Here is a 19,638-nt window from a genome sequence, read left to right on the forward strand (position 1 = left end):
ATCCCGCTCAGAATTCTGAGAGAATCCCTCTCAGGATTCTGAGAGAATCCCTCTCAGGATTCTGAGAGAATCCCTCTCAGGATTCTGAGAGAATCCCTCTCAGGATTCTGAGAGAATCCCTCTCAGGATTCTGAGAGAATCCCTCTCAGGATTCTGAGAGAATCCCTCTCAGGATTCTGAGAGAATCCCTCTCAGGATTCTGAGAGAATCCTTCTCAGGATTCTGAGAGAACACTTCTCAGGATACTGAGAGAATCCTTCTCAGGATACTGAGAGAATCCTTCTCAGGATTCTGAGAGAATCCTTCTCAGGATTCTGAGAGAATCCTTCTCAATATTCTTAGAGAATACTTCTCAGAATTCTTAGAGAATCCTTCTCAGGATTCTGGGAGAATCCTTCTCAGGATTCTGGGAGAATCCTTCTCTGGATTCTGGGAGAATCCCGCTCAGGATTCTGGGAGAATCCTTCTCTGGATTCTGAGAGAATCCTGCTCAGGATTCTGAGAGAATCCTGCTCAGGATTCTGAGAGAATCCTGCTCAGGATTCTGAGAGAATCCTGCTCAGGATTCTGAGAGAATCCTGCTCAGGATTCTGAGAGAATCCTGCTCAGGATTCTGAGAGAATCCTGCTCAGGATTCTGAGAGAATCCTGCTCGGGATTCTGAGAAAATCCTCCTCAAGATTCTGAGAGAATCCTCCTCAGGATTCTGAGAGAACCCTCCTCAGGATTCTGAGAGAATCCTCCTCAGGATTCTGAGAGAATCCTCCTCAGGATTCTGAGAAAATCCCACTCAGGATTCTGAGAAAGTCCCACTCAGGATTCTGAGAAAGTCTTACTCAGGATTCTGAGAGAATCCTTCTAAGGATACGGAGAAAATCCCTCTTAGGATTCTGAGAGAATGCCTCACAGGATTCCGAGAGAATCCTCCTCAGGATTCTGAGAGAATCCTCCTCAGGATTCTGAGAGAATCCTGCTCAAGATTCTGAGAGAATTCTTCTCAGGATTCTGAGAGAATCCCTCTCAGGATTCTGAGAGGATCCCTCTCAGGATTCTGAGAGAATCCCTCTCAGGATTCTGAGAGAATCCCTCTCAGGATTCTGAGAGAATCCCTCTCAGGATTCTGAGAGAATCCCTCTCAGGATTCTGAGAGAATCCTGCTCAGGATTCTGAGAGAATCCTGCTCAGGATTCTGAGAGAATCCTGCTCAGGATTCTGAGAGAATCCTGCTCAGGATTCTGAGAGAATCCTTCTCAGGACTCTGAGAGAATCCTTCTCAGGATTCTGGGGGAATCCTGCTCAGGATTCTGGGGGAATCCTGCTCAGGATTCTGGGGGAATCCTGCTCAGGATTCTGGGGGAATCCTGCTCAGGATTCTGGGGGAATCCTGCTCAGGATTCTGGGGGAATCCTGCTCAGGATTCTGGGGGAATCCTGCTCAGGATTCTGGGGGAATCCTGCTCAGGGTTCTGGGGAATCCTGCTCAGGATTCTGGGGGAATCCTGCTCAGGATTCTGGGGGAATCCTGCTCAGGATTCTGGGGGAATCCTGCTCAGGATTCTGGGGGAATTCTGCTCAGGATTCTGGGGGAATCCTGCTCAGGATTCTGGGGGAATTCTGCTCAGGATTCTGGGGGAATCCTGCTCAGGATTCTGGGGGAATCCTGCTCAGGATTCTGGGGGAATCCTGCTCAGGATTCAGGGGGAATCCTGCTCAGGATTCTGGGGGAATCCTGCTCAGGATTCTGGGGGAATCCTGCTCAGGATTCTGGGGGAATCCTGCTCAGGATTCTGGGGGAATCCTGCTCAGGATTCTGGGGGAATCCTGCTCAGGATTCTGGGGGAATCCTGCTCAGGATTCTGGGGGAATCCTGTTCAGGATTCTGGGGGAATCCTGTTCAGGATTCTGGGGGAATCCTGTTCAGGATTCTGGGGGAATCCTGCTCAGGATTCTGGGGGAATCCTGCTCAGGATTCTGGGGGAATCCTGCTCAGGATTCTGGGGGAATCCTGCTCAGGATTCTGGGGGAATCCTGTCAGGATTCTGGGGGAATCCTGCTCAGGATTCTGGGAGAATCCTTCTCAGGGTTCTGGGAGAATCCTTCTCAGGATTCTGGGAGAATCCTTCTCAGGATTCTGGGAGAATCCTTCTCAGGATTCTGGGAGAATCCTTCTCAGGATTCTGGGAGAATCCTTCTCAGGATTCTGGGAGAATCCTTCTCAGGATTCTGGGAGAATCCTTCTCAGGATTCTGGGAGAATCCTTCTCAGGATTCTGGGAGAATCCTTCTCAGGATTCTGGGAGAATCCTTCTCAGGATTCTGGGAGAATCCTTCTCAGGATTCTGGGAGAATCCTTCTCAGGATTCTGGGAGAATCCTTCTCAGGATTCTGGGAGAATCCTTCTCAGGATTCTGGGAGAATCCTTCTCAGGATTCTGGGAGAATCCTTCTCAGGATTCTGGGAGAATCCTTCTCAGGATTCTGGGAGAATCCTTCTTAGGATTCTGGGAGAATCCTTCTCAGGATTCTGGGAGAATCCTTCTCAGGATTCTGGGAGAATCCTTCTCAGGATTCTGGGAGAATCCTTCTCAGGATTCTGGGAGAATCCTTCTCAGGATTCTGGGAGAATCCTTCTCAGGATTCTGGGAGAATCCTTCTCAGGATTCTGGGAGAATCCTTCTCAGGATTCGGAGAGAATCCTCAGGATTCGGAGAGATACTGAGAAAATCCTCATCAGGATTCTGAGTGAATCCTCCTCAGGATTCTGAGAAAATCCTCCTCAGGATTCTGAGAGAATCCTCCTCAGCATTCTGAGAAAATCCTCCTCAGGATTCTGAGAGAATCCTTCTCAGGATTTGGAGAGAATCCTGCTCAGGATTCGGAGAGAATCCTTCTCAGGATTCGGAGAGAATCCTTCTCAGGATTCGGAGAGAATCCTTCTCAGGATTCTGAGATAATCCCTCTCAGGCTAATTACTCTGTGGTACGCAAACCCACTGAGTAGATGACGGTAGTGAGCAAACGTCAAAACGATGCGAGCACCATGGCTCATGCGCATGAGCGCGCGATTTGCGAACCAAAGTGGCGAACTATGGAATATCTGAATAATCCGTTAAAAAGGGAAATTATGGAAAGTGAATAAAGTGAGACGTCTGTTTGTTGTGTCCGTGTCTTTTAAAGAAAAGAGAGTCGATTAAAAGAGAAATCAACTATGTTGCTTTCGTCCTTATTAAACGCAATCTATAGACTTTTTTCGCTTTACGTAAATTTAGCACTGATCTAGATCAGTCGCCTGAGTGCGACCCTGGCAAAAATGAAATCAGCAGTCAGCACGCCAGTGACTGATCTGTCATCCGCGATTCCTTTTGCTCCCTCATTCGGCCGTTGTTGTCTGCGTTGCTGTCAGCAGTTTCTCCGCTTCGTCGCGCAGTTGAGTTTTGTGCATCGATGCCGTTGGTTCTATCGGTCGGAATCCGCCGTCCGCGTACGAAATCCATTCCTCCGTTTTTCTTTCTTTCTCTGTGCTGCTGATGTGTTTGCTCTGCGGGCTAGTGCGCGTAGTGACCATTTGGAATAGTGTTCTTAGTGTGTTGTAGTTCGTAGTGGAATAGGCAGATTCCAACTGGCGGCGGATGATTGGACCCCGCTAGAAGCAGACTGAGCCCCGTCAGCAATCAGCTCAGCACCTAGTTTCGTCGCATAATTGTAAACTTGTATGTGCCATTACAACATCTCTCGGGTATAGTTTTTTTTGCCTCATTCGTTCGTTCGGTACTAAACCTGTACTGCGGCTCTTGTGGGGCGTCTCCTAGTAGGCGCGGCGGAGGAAAGTGTGTTTCTTGGCAGGCAGGCAGTGAGCGGTGTGTGCAACAAAGCAGCCTTTGGGGTTTGAAAGCCGACCGAAAACGTCGACGACGACTACGATTGAATCGAAGAAGGCTCGGGGCACTATTTGGCAGCTTATTAGTGTATGAAGGACACTCTTATTGGGGTCGCAGATTAGATAACTCCTGGCGAAGAATTTGCTCAACAGCAATAGCTTCGCAGTAGGCAAGAGGAAAGATCGATTGTTTTTCGATATCCACCCCGTGAAGAACAAAGAGAAGAATCGATAAAACAGTCTCCGTTCGTCGTCCTGGTACGAGGAAGTGGCCTACTACGGTGAGACGAAACGATACGAGATAGTAGTGGAAGTGCGCGCGGCTAGAAGAGCGAACGGAGAAGAACAACAAAATATCGTACGATACCTACACAACAGGGTAATCGCTCTTGAGCTGAACCGCGTTCAGCTGAGTGAGAGAGGGGCCGCGCTGTATAGTGTGGAACAAAGAGAGGGCTATAGATATCATCCCATACGGTCGGACGGGCGATTGTGCGCGAAGTGCGTCGTCGTCGTTGTCATCAGCCAGTCAGTAGTCATCTCGTCCGCGTGATCTCCGCGAGGTGTTCCAAGAATAGAGAAGAGCCCTCTGTGCTTCGAGTTCGGATCCGGAAGTGGAAGAAGCCTGATTCTGTGATTGTGCCTGATTGTGTTTGAAGTGTGTGTTCACGTGGTCATCCAGCGTAGGCTGCTTGATTTTTGGGCGTAGTAGCCTAGGTCGCGGCGGCCTTGCGGAGAGAAAGATAATCACACGGTTTGCTGTGATTGCACCGCCTGCTCTGCTGATAGAGAGCTGGAAACAAGCAGCAGCAACATGGATACGGTCGAGACGGCCAATCATTTTATGGCATTTGGAGAGGGTAAGTAAAGTAGACGACGACGACGTCGGGACGGGATGAGGTTGCTGCTACTAGGGTAGCTATTTGCATTTCCATACATACATGAACTTGTTCTTTTCCGCCGATAAGTAGGACGGGAAATCTAACGTGACGGTGCTAGAAAGCTTAACTGTGGGAACATATGGTAATGAAGCGAGTGCTGTGACGCAGAGGTTCTCAAACGCTAATGTCAAATGTATTTTAACTACTTATGTTATGGGATGGCTAGAGAATGTAAAAGCGTTGAATTGTCGTAATCTTGCTTGAAAAAGACTAACTACATCGAAGAAAAAGTCGAGTTTTTATTGTTTTGTGCCCCAACTCGGCACACCCAACTTCCCCAAAACGGTTCAAATGGTTTCACTTTCAATCAACTAACAGGTAATTCCACCAGCCGTCGACAGTCAGTCACTACTTTCGTTTGGCCATTCCGCAGTTCGTCCATCCGGTCATCTCACACGTCGGTATCATTTTTTTGCCATTTGTTTTTACTGCAACTTTTCCTTCCTCGCTCCCGACCGGGGCTCATTTCATCATCTCCGTAGTGTAGTAGCTGGCAAGCATATGACCAAAGCGAATTGCTTGATTGCGGGCACTTAAGCCAATCTGATCTCTGATGCTTCCCGCGGGCTACGTTGCACATTTCTATTGGCACACTTGAATAGTGGCGCGCGGTGACCAATGACCATAACTCAGAGAAGGGGCTCGAAAACCGGCTTGACAGGTTACGTAGCTGCATCGGGTGAGGTTGTGCGAAACCTGTGATGCCCTCTGCAGACGAGAGTCATCCGATGGTCAAAGACCACACCAAAAGTCCATCAGCTGGTTGGTGGTTGTTGGTTCGTCCAACCAACTCCATTGGAGTTGGGGAATGGAAGTTCGACGACCCCGGGGGCTCTTCTGACTGAGCCCCAGGTTGTAGTGTCGTCATCACGTCATGCCATCGCGATCGCGCCGAGGCGAGGAGACGCGAGCTCGCACACAACGAAGTGAAAGCTATTTTCGGACAGACGCTTCGCGCTGGAAATGAGGCGGGATTCCCAGGGGAATACCAATTAGTCAAGGTCACCGTGGATGGCGTGGCGGAGTGTTCCCACAGCCACTACTGTTGATCATGAACTTGACGGTTTGTGTCTAATAGGCACTTTACTTGTTTGATGATGCACATCTAATTAGTTGTAGTTTGGATTTCATGTTGAATTTTTAAATCTACGAAACTTACGGAGCAGAATGTGGTATGTGTATGAAAGATCTAATCTGAAGGAAGTAATCATTTTTAACAATAACAATTCATCGACTGATTAAAATGTCAATGGTAAGTTCGAATTGTCTGATAGACCATTTGTTTTAATAGTATAGTAAAGAACTAAACACAACTTAAGACCAATGAAATACAAAAAAACATCTGTGAAATCGTATGTATGCTACTGAGATTTAGGTATTGTAATTGTAATTGTAATTGCTCAGTCCACACCCAGGCCGACAACTGTCAGCCCATCTGCTTGTGGGCAGATGTGGACCTACTAAGCCTCCCCCGTTAACATGTCCTACACCGAATTAGCACACCGGGATCTTCCACAGGCAGGCGCTGGCGTTACCAGTCCCAACAAGTGTCAGATACATTCAATAGATGGGGTAGAGGATATAAGAAGATGTGGGAATAGGATGGGAAGAGGCAGAAAATGAAGAGATAGTAGAGAAGTTTCGATTTTGTTGCTGAAACGAGAAAAAGAAAGAATGATAAAGAACATTAGCGATATGTTCATAGATTTTGATTTGGTCGATAATTTCTCATCTATTTTGTTTCCATATCGTTGCATCGGTGACCATTTTCATCGCCTTTCTAGTTTTTGTTAGGGCCAGCTCGCGTTTTTTCGTCATGTCCTCTTTGCCGGTTGGCGACGTTCGGGATGTAAGTAGAAAAGCATGCATTTAATATGATTAGTACGACAGTAATTGTGATTGCTCAGTACTTCCAGCCCATTTGTTCGCAGTACATATCAGGCATCCCGTTTTAACAAGTCCTACACAGAATTAGAAACCCGGATCTTCCACAGACAGTCCTAACTAGTGTCAGATAAGTTCAATTGAGGATAGGAAGCGGCAAAATGAGAAAACAGTAGAGAAGGTTTGGTTCATTGGTAGCTGTGCTCATGTGATGTTTGTCTGACATTTTAAAACTATTTTACGTAAGTGTTTAACTCTCCACCCCAAATTTAATACCGGAAAAATATCTGATCAGATGTATAGTTTGGCAATACTTTGTCCACATTGAAATGCTTTTGTTAATACATCTTTTATCAAGAAGGAATAAAGTTGTTTACTGCTATAAAATAATTCAGTTAAAGGACAGCTAATGTATTGTAATCCAGAATAAACCTACAGAAAATGTCTCAATAAAAAGTTAACTCTAGTTCAACTAACTACACAAACTAAAAAGTGTTATCATATTTTACCAATGATTTCATCCTAATCTTGACCCTAACATAGTTATGCGCTTAGTGTAAGTGGACGCCACTTATGATTTTGGTTGGACAATGACCAAAAAGTAGTGTTGTTTCGACAATAGTCACATACTATGCCCTACGACATTGACGATTCTATTGTCTATGGCTCACCTATTTCGTGCCACCCAGCAGGGACTTGGTCTGGTACCCAATTCAGTATATCCGCTCCACGTAATGTACCGCACCTCTTTTGATTTGTGATATATTACGCGGAACATTACTCTCTTCATTCGGATAGCGGCTATGTAACCCATTGGATTAAAAGCCTCCATCCAACATGAAGCGATTAATCGGAGACTGAAGACTCTATACCAAATTTGGCTCAGAGACAGGTAATCAGTGAGGTCAGTTTTTCTCGTTTGTCAGAGACGATTGATACGTATTAAGACAAACTTTCCACTGCATCTGCCAACAATAATCGGTGATCGATCAACATTCCGAGTACCCCAATTTACACAAGAATGCCAAGGATCACCGCTCATGCTTTACAATACAGCTGGAAAAACTAGAACAACACCTGGCCACAATGATGCATAAAGCACTAAAGCGGACCGGAAGTGTTGGTGAGCCAGCCCCCACCATGCTACTGAGATTTAGGTATTTTACCAAAATTTCAAAAGCATAACAAACACAAGAAAAAAAACCCAGTCAAGTACAAGACACTGAAGACGACCTTACAGTTGAGGTCGAAATACGTATCTGTCAAAGGATGCAAATTCCACTAGTTTACAAAATAAAACGAAAGTCGTGAACTTCTGTCATCGACCAAAATTTTCGAAGCATAATTTAGCGCTGATTTCGAAACCGTGTTTCAAAAAATTTAAAGTAGAACAGTTTTTAAGTTTTAGCTCAATATCGAGTATTACAAATTTTTCCCTGGCCAAGTTCGCAGGGGTTGACGGTATTAAAGTGAAGGAGTTTCAGTTTGGTTATTGTAATGTAGTGTTCTTTAGTGAAACATATCACCTTTTTAACACTTTAATGCGCCTCCAACGGTTCATCGCGAATCGGCTGCTGCAGATGGAGTATGGCTGATCATATGCATCAGACATGCTCGATAAACAGGAGGAACCGCCGGGGCTCAGTAGAGTCTATTCCCAAGCAATAGTTCCAAGTCGGTTGGATTTGAGAAGGTTTTGATGATGGTTGCAAATCCTAATAAAAGTATTATAGGATTTGTGACAGGTTTTGGAACCTTTTACAGCCATCTGACTTCAAAATGTTGTTTGGGCTCTATTTCCCACGTTTCTCGGTTGATTTTTATTACATAGTAATTTATTAATGTCATAGTCGCTTTTTCGAATTTTACAATGTTAGTTAGTCATATTTTTTAAATAAAGCAATTAAAATCGACCGAAGTATCAATAGTGGGAAGGAGATTTGCAGCACTTAATTGTGCTGATAGATTCAAAGCTAACGTGCGAACACTTAAACGCATTGTTGACGTCAATGCGTTCGACGTGACATTTTGGACAAAAACTTACTGCTTTGTATTAACTGAACAACGTTACTTGTGTATGACTAGGTTGACATTTGGCTAAGAAAATGACATGGTTCATCTAGGTAGGACCGATAGGACAATTGAACGAATTTGAATATTTTTACTAGTATTTGTAGCGGGATGAAAGTTGACATGAAATCTTTATTATTTTAAAATTTAATTGCAATCAACTGTCCAACGTGGCGTATTTTTGATTATCTCTTAGATGTTCAGAAGTTCAGTTACATGTTTCTGTGGATTTTGGACCGATGACAATTTAAGGACACAAGTGATGAACACAAGTAGAAAACGATTAGCGAAATCAAGAAAACAATTTGACACAGGATCGACTATATTGTAACATACAGGGTTCGATTGATTCGATGAAAAAAAAACAAACATACGACAACTGACTTAACGAGGAGAAAAACATATTTAACCATACCACAAAATCAAACAAGGAGACAAACACAAACCGTGTGACCATAACACTACATAGGCAAATCCTGACTGACTGACAAATTGAAAACTTTCCAATCTTCTACCGTAACTTTCTGAGTCAGTTGCAACAGTGTCTTAATGGATATCATTTTCCGCGTACGGCTGGCAAACTGCTTCTGAAAGACTACGTACTCTTTTCTATCTTCGGGTCTAGTGTAGAGGTTTCAACTCTATTCAGAGTGCAGCTAGAAACCTAGCAAAAAAAAAAAAAAAAAAAAAAAAAAAAATATCGAGTATTACAAATTTTTAAAATATGGAATTTAATAAAATTCAAATATCTTCCGTTTTGTTCAACCAATTTTAAATCTTTTTCCACAAAATAAAAGCTGAATATAATACCATTCGATCATCTGAATGCAGGTTTTGTGTCAGATTGATGGAATTCAAGATATTGGCGAGTTTTGGGGACGATCTCCTTAAATTTTAGCAAATTTTCCAAAAATAAATGAAGAAATGTATTTTTTTCAATAAGAAAAATACAATTTAAAAATTCTTTCTCAGCGTTTATTTGACATATCATATGTAGGCGAGTTACAGTAAAAAATTCAGCTCAATCGGAGCATTGATTACGGAGAATGAGATGTGTGAAGTGAGCGACGTTGCTTAAAAATAGAACAAAAATCGATTTCAAATCATCAACCTTGTATGGAAAGTCGAAAAAATTTCCCCTCTACTGTATTTTTTTTCCTTCGCGTTTTCGAACTCAGGGCATGATTCTACACCAAAAATGATCATCAGCTTACCGAGTTCAAAAATGCTGTAAACTAGTGTTCTTAGTGGAATTCAAAGGAACAGTACTTAACGCGATTTTCTTTTTATTAAAAAAAAACCCTTAAAAATAAATTCTTGATTGTTTTGAGTACTGGACCATTTCGAATGACAGCGTTAGAATCGAGCGCGATCCAACCCTTATCCAAGGAATGCCTGGTGGCTGGGATTTGGGACAGCAAACTGCCGTGTGGTTCATTTATCACTTCGGCGTCCAAACACTGTTGTGTAGGCAGCATTCAAAATGGTCGCTTTTGAGTTGGTTTCGAGCTGGTGAATGACTTCCTTAACTTCCCTCAGTATAAGAGTTTCATGAGTTTCATCAATTCCGTTCTCGGCTGCACTGGTGTCGTCGTTTCCTCCGTTGCCGTGGTCTCCCGCGCCTACGTTCTCCACGCCATTCCGGTGCTGATCGAAGTTCTGCTTCCACCTTTCAATCACCTCACGTCCGTCCGTCAAGGAGCCTCTCGTGCTTATCCTTGCAGATTGCGGCTCGCGGTACGACGCCGTTGCAGGATGCGTCGAGCTTCTGGCAGAACTTCCGTGGTTCTCGGTACGAGCTCGTCCTCGTCTGCCAATGCACCCTCGAGATTCTGCGCGTATGCGGTGGTGACATCCGGTTGCTTTAGACGCTCTAGATCGTATCTGGGCGACCGTCAAAAACAATGTGCGGTACCATTGTTTTTGACGGAAACTTTTGAGTGCAGTTAGATCATCACCAGAAAGTGGTCGTGATTCCGTTTGCTGTGGTGATCGTACACTAATGACGTAACTGTATAGGGGGGGTAGATTGTGTGAGTCCAGCTTAGCGTTACGATCCATACACAAAAATGGTTTTTCATATAAACGGTGTCCAGGGAGGCTGGACTGGAAGGTGTTACGAATGGCGCCAAAATCAATGAATCGCAGGCTGTTTTCGTTCTTCAGTTGGTAAGCGCTGAACTTTTCGGTCTGAATTTCTCCTCCTGGACTCCCTCGGAGTTTAGACCTTTTGTTACACGTGGTCAGAGTTCAAAGAAATCTTCTACGATTTCGCTTCAGTTAACCCAAATCGCTCTAACAACTTCTGGATGCAGTTCCGTTGATTGAGAGAAAACGGCTTCTCGCACCGTTGATCGTGAATGCCCGGAAAATGGCGGATATCTCCCAACGATTTTACCGTGGAACTGCGGTTTAGAGCTGTCATCAGTTCGGCGTACTCTTCCTCGGTGTGGCAAGCCATGACCATATCGACTGATTGCGTAATAGGCCTGTCCACCTTTTCAAAAATGTTCTCTAATTCTCAAGTCCACCCCCATATTTTGATTGGCATCCTAAAAGAAGTAACTGGTCAAAAATTCAGCCAAATCCATTGAAATTAAGAGGTGCATCAAATCAATTTTGTGTTTTTCGACTATTTTTGAACTTCAAAAAATCATAACTACACTAAAACTTGTCAAAATTTAATTCTTTCGGCAGAAATTGAAAGGTATACTTGTTTGCTACAAATTCTCCGAACAATGTATGCCGATAAAATTGTAGGAAAAATGTGTAATTATCACAATTGTAATCAGAAAAACCTTAAAAAGTTGATTTTTTGATAGATTTTGTTCTGGAACACCCTAATATACACAATAAGTTGAATATTTTAAAACGGCATCATATTCTCTAATGTTTTGTGATTATTTGCTTCTTTGACATCAATGTTATAGGAAATGTGCAAAAATTATTAAAATTCGGGAAAGCCAAAGACGTCCCAAAAACTAGCTTTTTGGAGGCAATCACGCTGTGGCGCGAAATTGTACTGAACGTAGTAGCTTTGCTTCCTTGTAGTTTGCCTTGGCTACCCCCTTCCACGAGTGATAACAAACAAGCGTGATGACAGGTGTTGGCTATCATATCAGTGCTGACGCGATGCCACTTTTTGCGCGCCAAAGCGCGATTGCACCCGAAAAGCTAGTTTTTAGGCCACATTTGGCTTTCACGAATTTTAGTAATTTTTGCTCAACTCCTACAGCATTGGTGTCAAAGAAGCAAATAACCAAAAAACATTGGAGAATATGATGCCGTTTTGAAAAATTCAACTTATTACGTATATTAGAGTGTTCCAGAACAAAATCTATCAAAAAATCAACTTTTTAAGGTTTTTCTGATGGCAAATGTAATAATTACACATGTTTCCTTCAATTTTATTGGCACACGTTGTTCGGAGAAGTTGTAGCAAACAAGTATAGCTTTCAATTTCTGCCAAAAGAATAAAGTTTTGACAAGTTTTAGTGTGGATATGATTTTTTGAAGTTCGAAAATAGTCGAAAAACACAAAATTGATTTGATGCACCTCTTAATTTCAATGGATTTGGCTGAAATTTTGACCAGATACTTCTTTTTGGATGCCAATCAAAATATGGGGGTGGACTTGAGAATCAGAGAACATTTTTGAAGAGCTGGACAGGCCTATTGCGTAAAGCCTAACTGCATCAGGACGCCATAAAATTTCCGGTTCCATACGTGTCCCACTTGCTTGAGACCGTTCAGACTTTTCTGCAGCAAACACATGGAGCACTTGTCACTCACCTCGTAGCCGGGCGGTTGCCGCATGTAGACCGTCTCGTCCAGGTCGCCGTTACGGGAGGTCGTCTTGACGTCTGTATGTTTCACCAGCATGTTCTTCGCACTGGCAACTGTAAGCACCGTCTTAAACTTTACCTGCCACATTACCAGGGCGAACGCCTCGTTGAAGTCCGTCCCGAATTTCTGTGAGGATTCTTGCCTAACGTTGCCATTCTCGTCGACCTTGCACTTGAAAATCCATTTGCTGTCTACGGTTTTGCCGAACTGGTTTCTGTTTCATTATGCTTCTAGTAGGACGCTGTAGTGGCGTTTTTTTCTTCTTCATTCCCGTTGCCATGGAAATGATCGTCGTCGAGCACACATTCACACGGCGAGTCGTAGGATGAATACTCGGACTTGTACTTCCCCTGAACCGATGCATCATCATCTTCGGATTCGTCTTTCACAGCTGGTTGTTTTTTTTTTCCTTCTAAACCATAGGGGGATAATCTGCTAAACAGACACCCTAACAGGAAGGTTAGGGTAGTGTGGGTCTGAGGCCGTCTTCTACAACAAAAGTAAAAGCCAGGACTACTCTCTCCTCGTACCCACTAAACCATTCCTATGGTCGCCAAACCCTACGTCGAACCACCAAGAAGGTATTTTTTCAGAGAGGGACTAGTGCACATCGCACCCTCAAGGTTAGCTGCGTAGCCTAGCAGCAACGAACATCGATGACTCGCTCTGGAGAGTCCATCATGGTAACATGCTGGCGCTTAGCCAGTTTCCCGAGTAGTCCTCGCCACTCCCTTTGTCCTCGGTAATGTATATTGCATAGAAATTTTGATTAGTTATACGTAAGCGTGTATTCAGCTTTTATAGCACCAATAATTAAAACCAGCAGAAAACTGGCAGCACTGCTGCCTGAAGACTCTTGTCATTAAACAAGCCCGAAGAGGGTCTCTTTTATTCTGTGCAATCGAACAAGTAGGACGTACTTCATTTCACTCCGCGTAAACGTACAAGAAAACCCCCTTTGAGTTTACTCCCGTATGAGTTGTTCCGGTCACTTTATTCGTGAAAACTTTAGGTCGGTCTAGCTCCTCCGGAAGCCCAACTAATTAGTTAGAAGTGATTAACAAACTTAATACTCGGAAGGCGGACAGGATCAACCCCGCTCGCGCCCAACTGCTTGGCAGACATCAAGAACTGATGCCCACGTGCAACCCGATCTGACCTGCCCGCAAAGGAAGGGTATCACTACCCATCAGGCCCTATCAGATGCACCCGAAGGTTGCAGACAGCAGGGCCTTACCTACCCCGACCCTTGCCGGGGACCCTTTTCCAACCGCGGGCTCGGATCCAACCCAGTAGACCGACGCCACGACAGCACCGCTACCGGGACTTCCTCTCCGCGGCCACTTAATCGATCTCAACCGCAGGGCACCGGTATGACCTACGAAGCCGACTCCGAACCCCTGGACCACCTCTTGTACTGCATCCGGACTAGCCATTCTCCGAGTCCACGCGCCACCTCTTCTGTAGCTCCCAGAAGATATGGGTGATAGCCGTTGAAACGGCGTTCCAGCCAAATTCATCCCTACACATCCTCTGGACCAAGTTGTCCGGAGTTGTGTCCTCCCCGCATGTGGCAAGCATGCGGTCACGTATTGTGCGGAAACGCGGGCACACGAACAAAACGTGTTCCGCCGTTTCCTCTAAATCATTGCACACTGGGCATTCGGGAGAATCCGCATGCCCGAAACGGTGTAGATACTGTCGGAAGTAACCATGACCTGTAAGGACCTGTGTCAGGTGAAATGTAACTTCCCCATGGCGCCTATTAATCCAACTATCTACCCTCGGTATCAACCTATGGGTCCACCTTCCTTTGGTGGAACTGATCCACACGCGCTGCCATTTGACCATAGAGGCCATCCTGGCAGTCCTGCGTATGCCTCTTGTGCCGCGCATTTCGAAGCACTCCATGTCCTCACTGATAAGAATGCTGATAGGCACCATACCAGTAATGACGCAGAGAGCGTCGTGTGACACGGTACGGTACGCGCTCGCAACCCGCAGGCACATAAGCCTGTAAGTACTTTCCAGCTTCCGTCGGTAGCATTCAGTACTTAACGCGGTGCCCCACGCCGGGCCGCCATACCTAAGTATGGACGTAGCAACACTAGCCAGAAGCTTGCGCTTACTGGCGTACACCGCAGAGCTATTGGACATCATCCGGGACAGTGTTGCAATAGCTGTGGAGGCTCTTTTACAGGCATAATCGACGTGGCTACCGAAGGTAAGCTTGTCGTCGATCATCACGCCCAAGTGTTTGACAGAGCGCTTAGACATGATAGTGCACTCTCCTACACTGATCTCCGTCTGCTGCGCCGATTGCATGTTGTTAACAACTGTCACCTCTGTCTTGTGGTGAGCCAACTCCAGTTTCCTGGACCACATCCACGCCTCCACAACCTTGATCGAGTGGTTGGTAGTCAACTTTACCTCCTCGATCGTTTCACCGTAGCTGGTTGTGAAAGCACTTGTTTGTACTCCACCTTCATCGCTGACGGTGACCGGTGCGTCGAGCCCTCGTTTTCGACTTCATCCTCAATTCCCACATACCGTACATCACGACTGATGACAACTTTCGTCGCCGCTTTGTCTATGAAGCGGAACCTTGCATCTTCGTTGCTTCACTTCTCATGGGGAATGTGAACGAACGCAGTATATCCGAAAATGTGCAATCCCGTAACCCGGCTTCTTCCCAAACCAGAGCTTGAAGGGTGTCCTTTTGAAGGACCTCGATGACTGCATATTCTGCAGATGCACGGCTGTGTTAACGGTTCTTCTTTTCTCCGCAACTCCGTTCTGCTCCGGTGCGTATCCAACCATGTACTGGGGAGTAATCTTATTGATACGATAGGATCGTACTAAACGCTGCGATTTATATTCCCTCCCTGTTCAAATGCAATAACAGTCGGACATCTCCCTTATCGATTTTTATCGTAGAAGTAAAACACGTCTGTTCGGTTTGAACGTTGGAAACTGAATGAAAAGATTTATTATTTACCCTAACAAACAAACTTCAGTTGCTAAGGTCGTCATGGATTACTTGATGCTAACACTCCTCCCTAATCCGTGATTCCGATGATCCTCTTCATGTTAGTGACTCCGGATTGTACGAGAGGCTTGGTGAATCCATCTGCTGCTTGATCCTTGGTGTTAACGTAATTGATCGCCACTGATCCGCTGTCTATAGCATCATGAACAAAATGATAGCGTATGTCCACGTGCTTTGTTCTTGGGTTGTAGCTTCCATTTTTGGCTATGGAGATGGCAGATTGATTGTCACAGAAAATCTTGATTTGCGTTTCTCCGAAGATTTGCTTCAGCATATTTCTCCACCAGAGCGCCTCTTGGATCGTCCGTGATAACGCCATATATTCTGCCTCACACGATGACAATGCTGCCGTCGGCTGTCTCTTGACATTCCACGAAATTGCTCCGCCTTGAAACATGAAAACGTTTCCCGTAGTCGATCGCCGAGAGTCCACATCTCCTCCCCAATCTGCGTCGGTATAGCCAATGATTTCTCCGTTGCCTCGCTTGTTGAATAAAAGCCGGTTGTTGATCGTCCCTTTCAAATAGCGAAAAATTCTTTTGACGGCCTCCCAATGCTTCCGGCCTGGATTGCTGCTAAATTGGCTAACTGCATTGACCGCAAACGATATATCAGGACGCGTGGCTTGTGCTATGTACTGTCATAATTCTCCAAACGTATCGACGTTAACTGCTGCAGCAAACCAATCCTACGATAAATTCCATCATCTTAAAATGCAGACTTCAACTTGTTCCAGGCTTCTTGCGCGTCCTTCGCATCCATGACCAGGCTGTAGTTAGTCTTTTCGAGACTTAAACAAATTGTTGATAACGCCCGCATCTGGATATCTTCATCGACGACTTGATCTTCCTTCGGCATTACTGCGCACCAGGAGCCTTCGCGTATTAACGTCATCTTCATGGCGAACGCCCATGACACGTAATTCTCCCGGCCTTTTAGCTTTTCGATCGCTAGAGATACTCCGCTGCCGCCAGTCGCACGAACCACTCTTGGATCCAAAGTACCTCCTGTTCTTGATCCAGACGGAACTGTACCGGAACCAGCGCCTCCAGATCCTCTGCTGTTAGCGCCGGAGAACATCTTCACTAGTAATTAGTTCTTCTGATCTTCGAATTTTCGTTATGGCCGATGCGCTGGACCCATAACCTATCGTAGAAGTAAAACACATCTGTTCGGTTTGAACGTTGGAAGCTGAATGAAAAGATTTATTGTTTACCCTAACAAACAAACTTCAGTTGCTAAGGTCGTCATGGATTACTTGATGCTAACAATTTTTGACCATACTCATGTAATTTTCTATTACATCCGCTGCCTCCGACTTCTTCTTGAAGAAATACACGACACTGTTGACGTCAATCATCTTGAGGAACCACCAGGCGACACGGTGTTCATCAGCCTACTGATGTCCATATAGATAATGTCTAGTACCTTCGCAGATTGTAGATCCTCCTTCCTCGGACATGGCAGCCGAGAAACCTTGCCTTCGCGACAGCACTCGCACTTTTGGAACACGCTACATTTTTGGATGTTCACGCCGGTAGCCAAACCGTCATGCGTCGCTCGGTGTATTGCATCAGGATCACGGTGGACTAATTTTCGGTGCCAGTGCTGGATGCATGTTTTGCTGTGGAGGACCGGAACTATACCGCACTCCTTAGCTTTAACTGGTAGGGTATCGCGCCACTTGGACGGTGGCTTCTATATTCGTCTGTTTCTCACTATAACTCAGTTAATTTTGAACCCAATTGACTTGAAATGTTGTACACGGGTAGATACTATACCTATCTCACCGCATTCCAAAAATTGTGTCAATTGGTTCAAATTTGACTGAGTTATAGCGGAAAATAGACGAAAATAGAAGCCACCGCCCAAGTGGCGCGATTCCCTATAGCCCGCCGATTAACCCTCTAATACCCAATCCCGCCTTTAGACGGGGTATAGTTTGAGCATTTTTGTAATTTTTGTTTCGTGGGAAATCAAAATTTTTATATTTTTGGCTGATATTTAGGACTGTTTTGTATATCTCAAAACGGGTTTTGGTGTATTTTAAAGTGTATTTACATTTTTTAAAAATCATTGAAAAATTGATGTTTTGGTCACCTTTCAGAAGTCATTGTTTATTTTGTATTGAATCGCTACAATTAACATATTTTAAATTTTTCCCAAACTATTCTATCCTTGTTTAATTGTTTAAGGGGATCGAATACACTCTAAAATTACTTTCCTCAAAATTACACGGAAAATAAAATTTTATGTGAAAAAAAATAAAAATAAAAATATTTCAACAATAATCATAAAATCTCAAAATGTTTTCATCCCAAAAAATCCGTACCCCAAATAGGCTTCCAGGAAAAATATAAAAGTGTGGGGAAGTTTAAAAATAAAAATTAGAAAAATCAAAAACTGAAATTCACGAAATCGAGAATTAAAAAGAATCATCTTCCAAAACATGTTTAAATCGATTTTAGATGACGAAAAATGATATTTAGATCAAAATCAAAAATTTGGGTATTAGAGGGTTAACTTCGCTACTGCTGCGACAACCCCGTTGCGTCGGATGATACACTTCGGGTTCGGACATGCGGCTTACCTTCTTCATCGTGGCAGGAAAGGCGTCCTGAACCAACACCTCTCACCAACGCCTCGTTTCTACTGGTCAGTGCGACGAAAATCCTTGTTCTTGGTTTCAAGTCGTTGAAAAACGCACATGTGCGATGTTACTCCCGAATCGACGATCCAAACGTTCGATGCGTTCTCGGTCGCAGCAGCCATGAATGCGAATGACGTTGCCATGCCAACCCTTCGCCTATGGTTTCGGGTTTTCTTCGACACATGGCGCTGCTGGCTTCTTCTTCTTCTTCTTCTTAATGGCTCGACGTCCTCACTGGGACTTGGCCTGCCTCGCTTCAACTTAGTGTTCTTTGAGCACTTCCACAGTTATTAATTAAAGGGCTTTCTTTGCCTGCCGCCATTGCATGAATTTGTATATTGTGAGGCAAGTACAATGATACACTATGCCCAGGGAATCGAGAAAATTTTCCCGACCGGAACGGGAATCGAACCCGCCATCTCCGGATTGGCGATCCATAGCCTTAACCACTAGGCTAACTGGAGACCCCAGGCTGCTGGCTAGCACCGTCATTTGTGGGCTCCCGTCCAGCTCTTATGCTGGGCATTCACGCTTGAAATATCCGGGCTTGTGGCAATTGCGGTAGACAATGCTAGCGTAACATTTGAAAAGGGCCTATCTGCAAAATGTAAACAAACCCGATTTTTCACTATTCCTATCAATATCTACCTAAGCTATCCCATAACACCTTAATCAATGAGAAAAGAGCTATTTTACCCGTATTTTAAATAAATTTTAAAGGGGCCTATCTGAAATTGAATAATCTTTTAGGGCCTAACTGCATTCAAAAGGGCCTAACTGAAAATTACCTTTCAAATCAGATAGGCCCTTTTGTAAATTTTGATTATTTTTCATATTTTCCAATAATTTTTAGTAGTTCTTTAACTTTCCTTGAATTATAGATGAAAATAAATCCAAAACATTTCAAATTAGCTAAAATTAAGAAAAAATAAAAGGGCCTAACTGAAAATTTTCCTTCAAATCAGATAGGCCCTTTTGTAAATTTGGGTTATTTTTCATGTTTTCCAATAATTTTGAGTATCTTTTTAACTTTCCTTTAATTATCGATAATAATAATCCAGAATAATTAAAATTAGTTAAAAATAAGAAAAAAATAAAAGGGCCTAACTGAAATTGCCGGCGATAAAAGGGCCTAACTGAAAGGGCCTAACTGATTTTTAGATTGTAAAAGGGCCTATCTGCCGTTCATGTTAAAAATACATTATTTATGGAATTTTTGCTATAGTATGATGCAAATAATGCACAGAACCATGAAGTAGATTCCCATATGTATCAATAGATGGAATAAAACACCTAAAAAAGTCTTTCGTTTTTAAATAGGATTAA

At 44.1% G+C, this 19,638-nt stretch overlaps 2 protein-coding genes across 2 annotated transcripts in view; one reads left to right on the top strand and one right to left on the bottom strand.

Annotated features, from left to right (window-relative positions):
• The window catches only part of LOC109408938 (uncharacterized), a 463,030-nt gene that overhangs the window by 379,715 nt on the left and 63,677 nt on the right, over positions 1-19,638 (bottom strand). The window lies entirely within an intron of this gene.
• LOC109408940 (transmembrane protein 41B) overlaps positions 3,409-19,638 on the top strand; it is a 45,085-nt gene continuing 28,855 nt past the window's right edge. Inside the window, exon 1 of the mRNA XM_062844157.1 lies at positions 3,409-4,732. Coding sequence (XP_062700141.1) covers positions 4,687-4,732 — 46 coding nt within the window. The 5' untranslated portion in view covers positions 3,409-4,686. The remainder of the gene's footprint in view (positions 4,733-19,638) is intronic.

The sequence above is a fragment of the Aedes albopictus genome, chromosome 1, assembly GCF_035046485.1.
Source record: "Aedes albopictus strain Foshan chromosome 1, AalbF5, whole genome shotgun sequence".
Taxonomy (NCBI): Eukaryota; Metazoa; Arthropoda; class Insecta; order Diptera; family Culicidae; genus Aedes; species Aedes albopictus.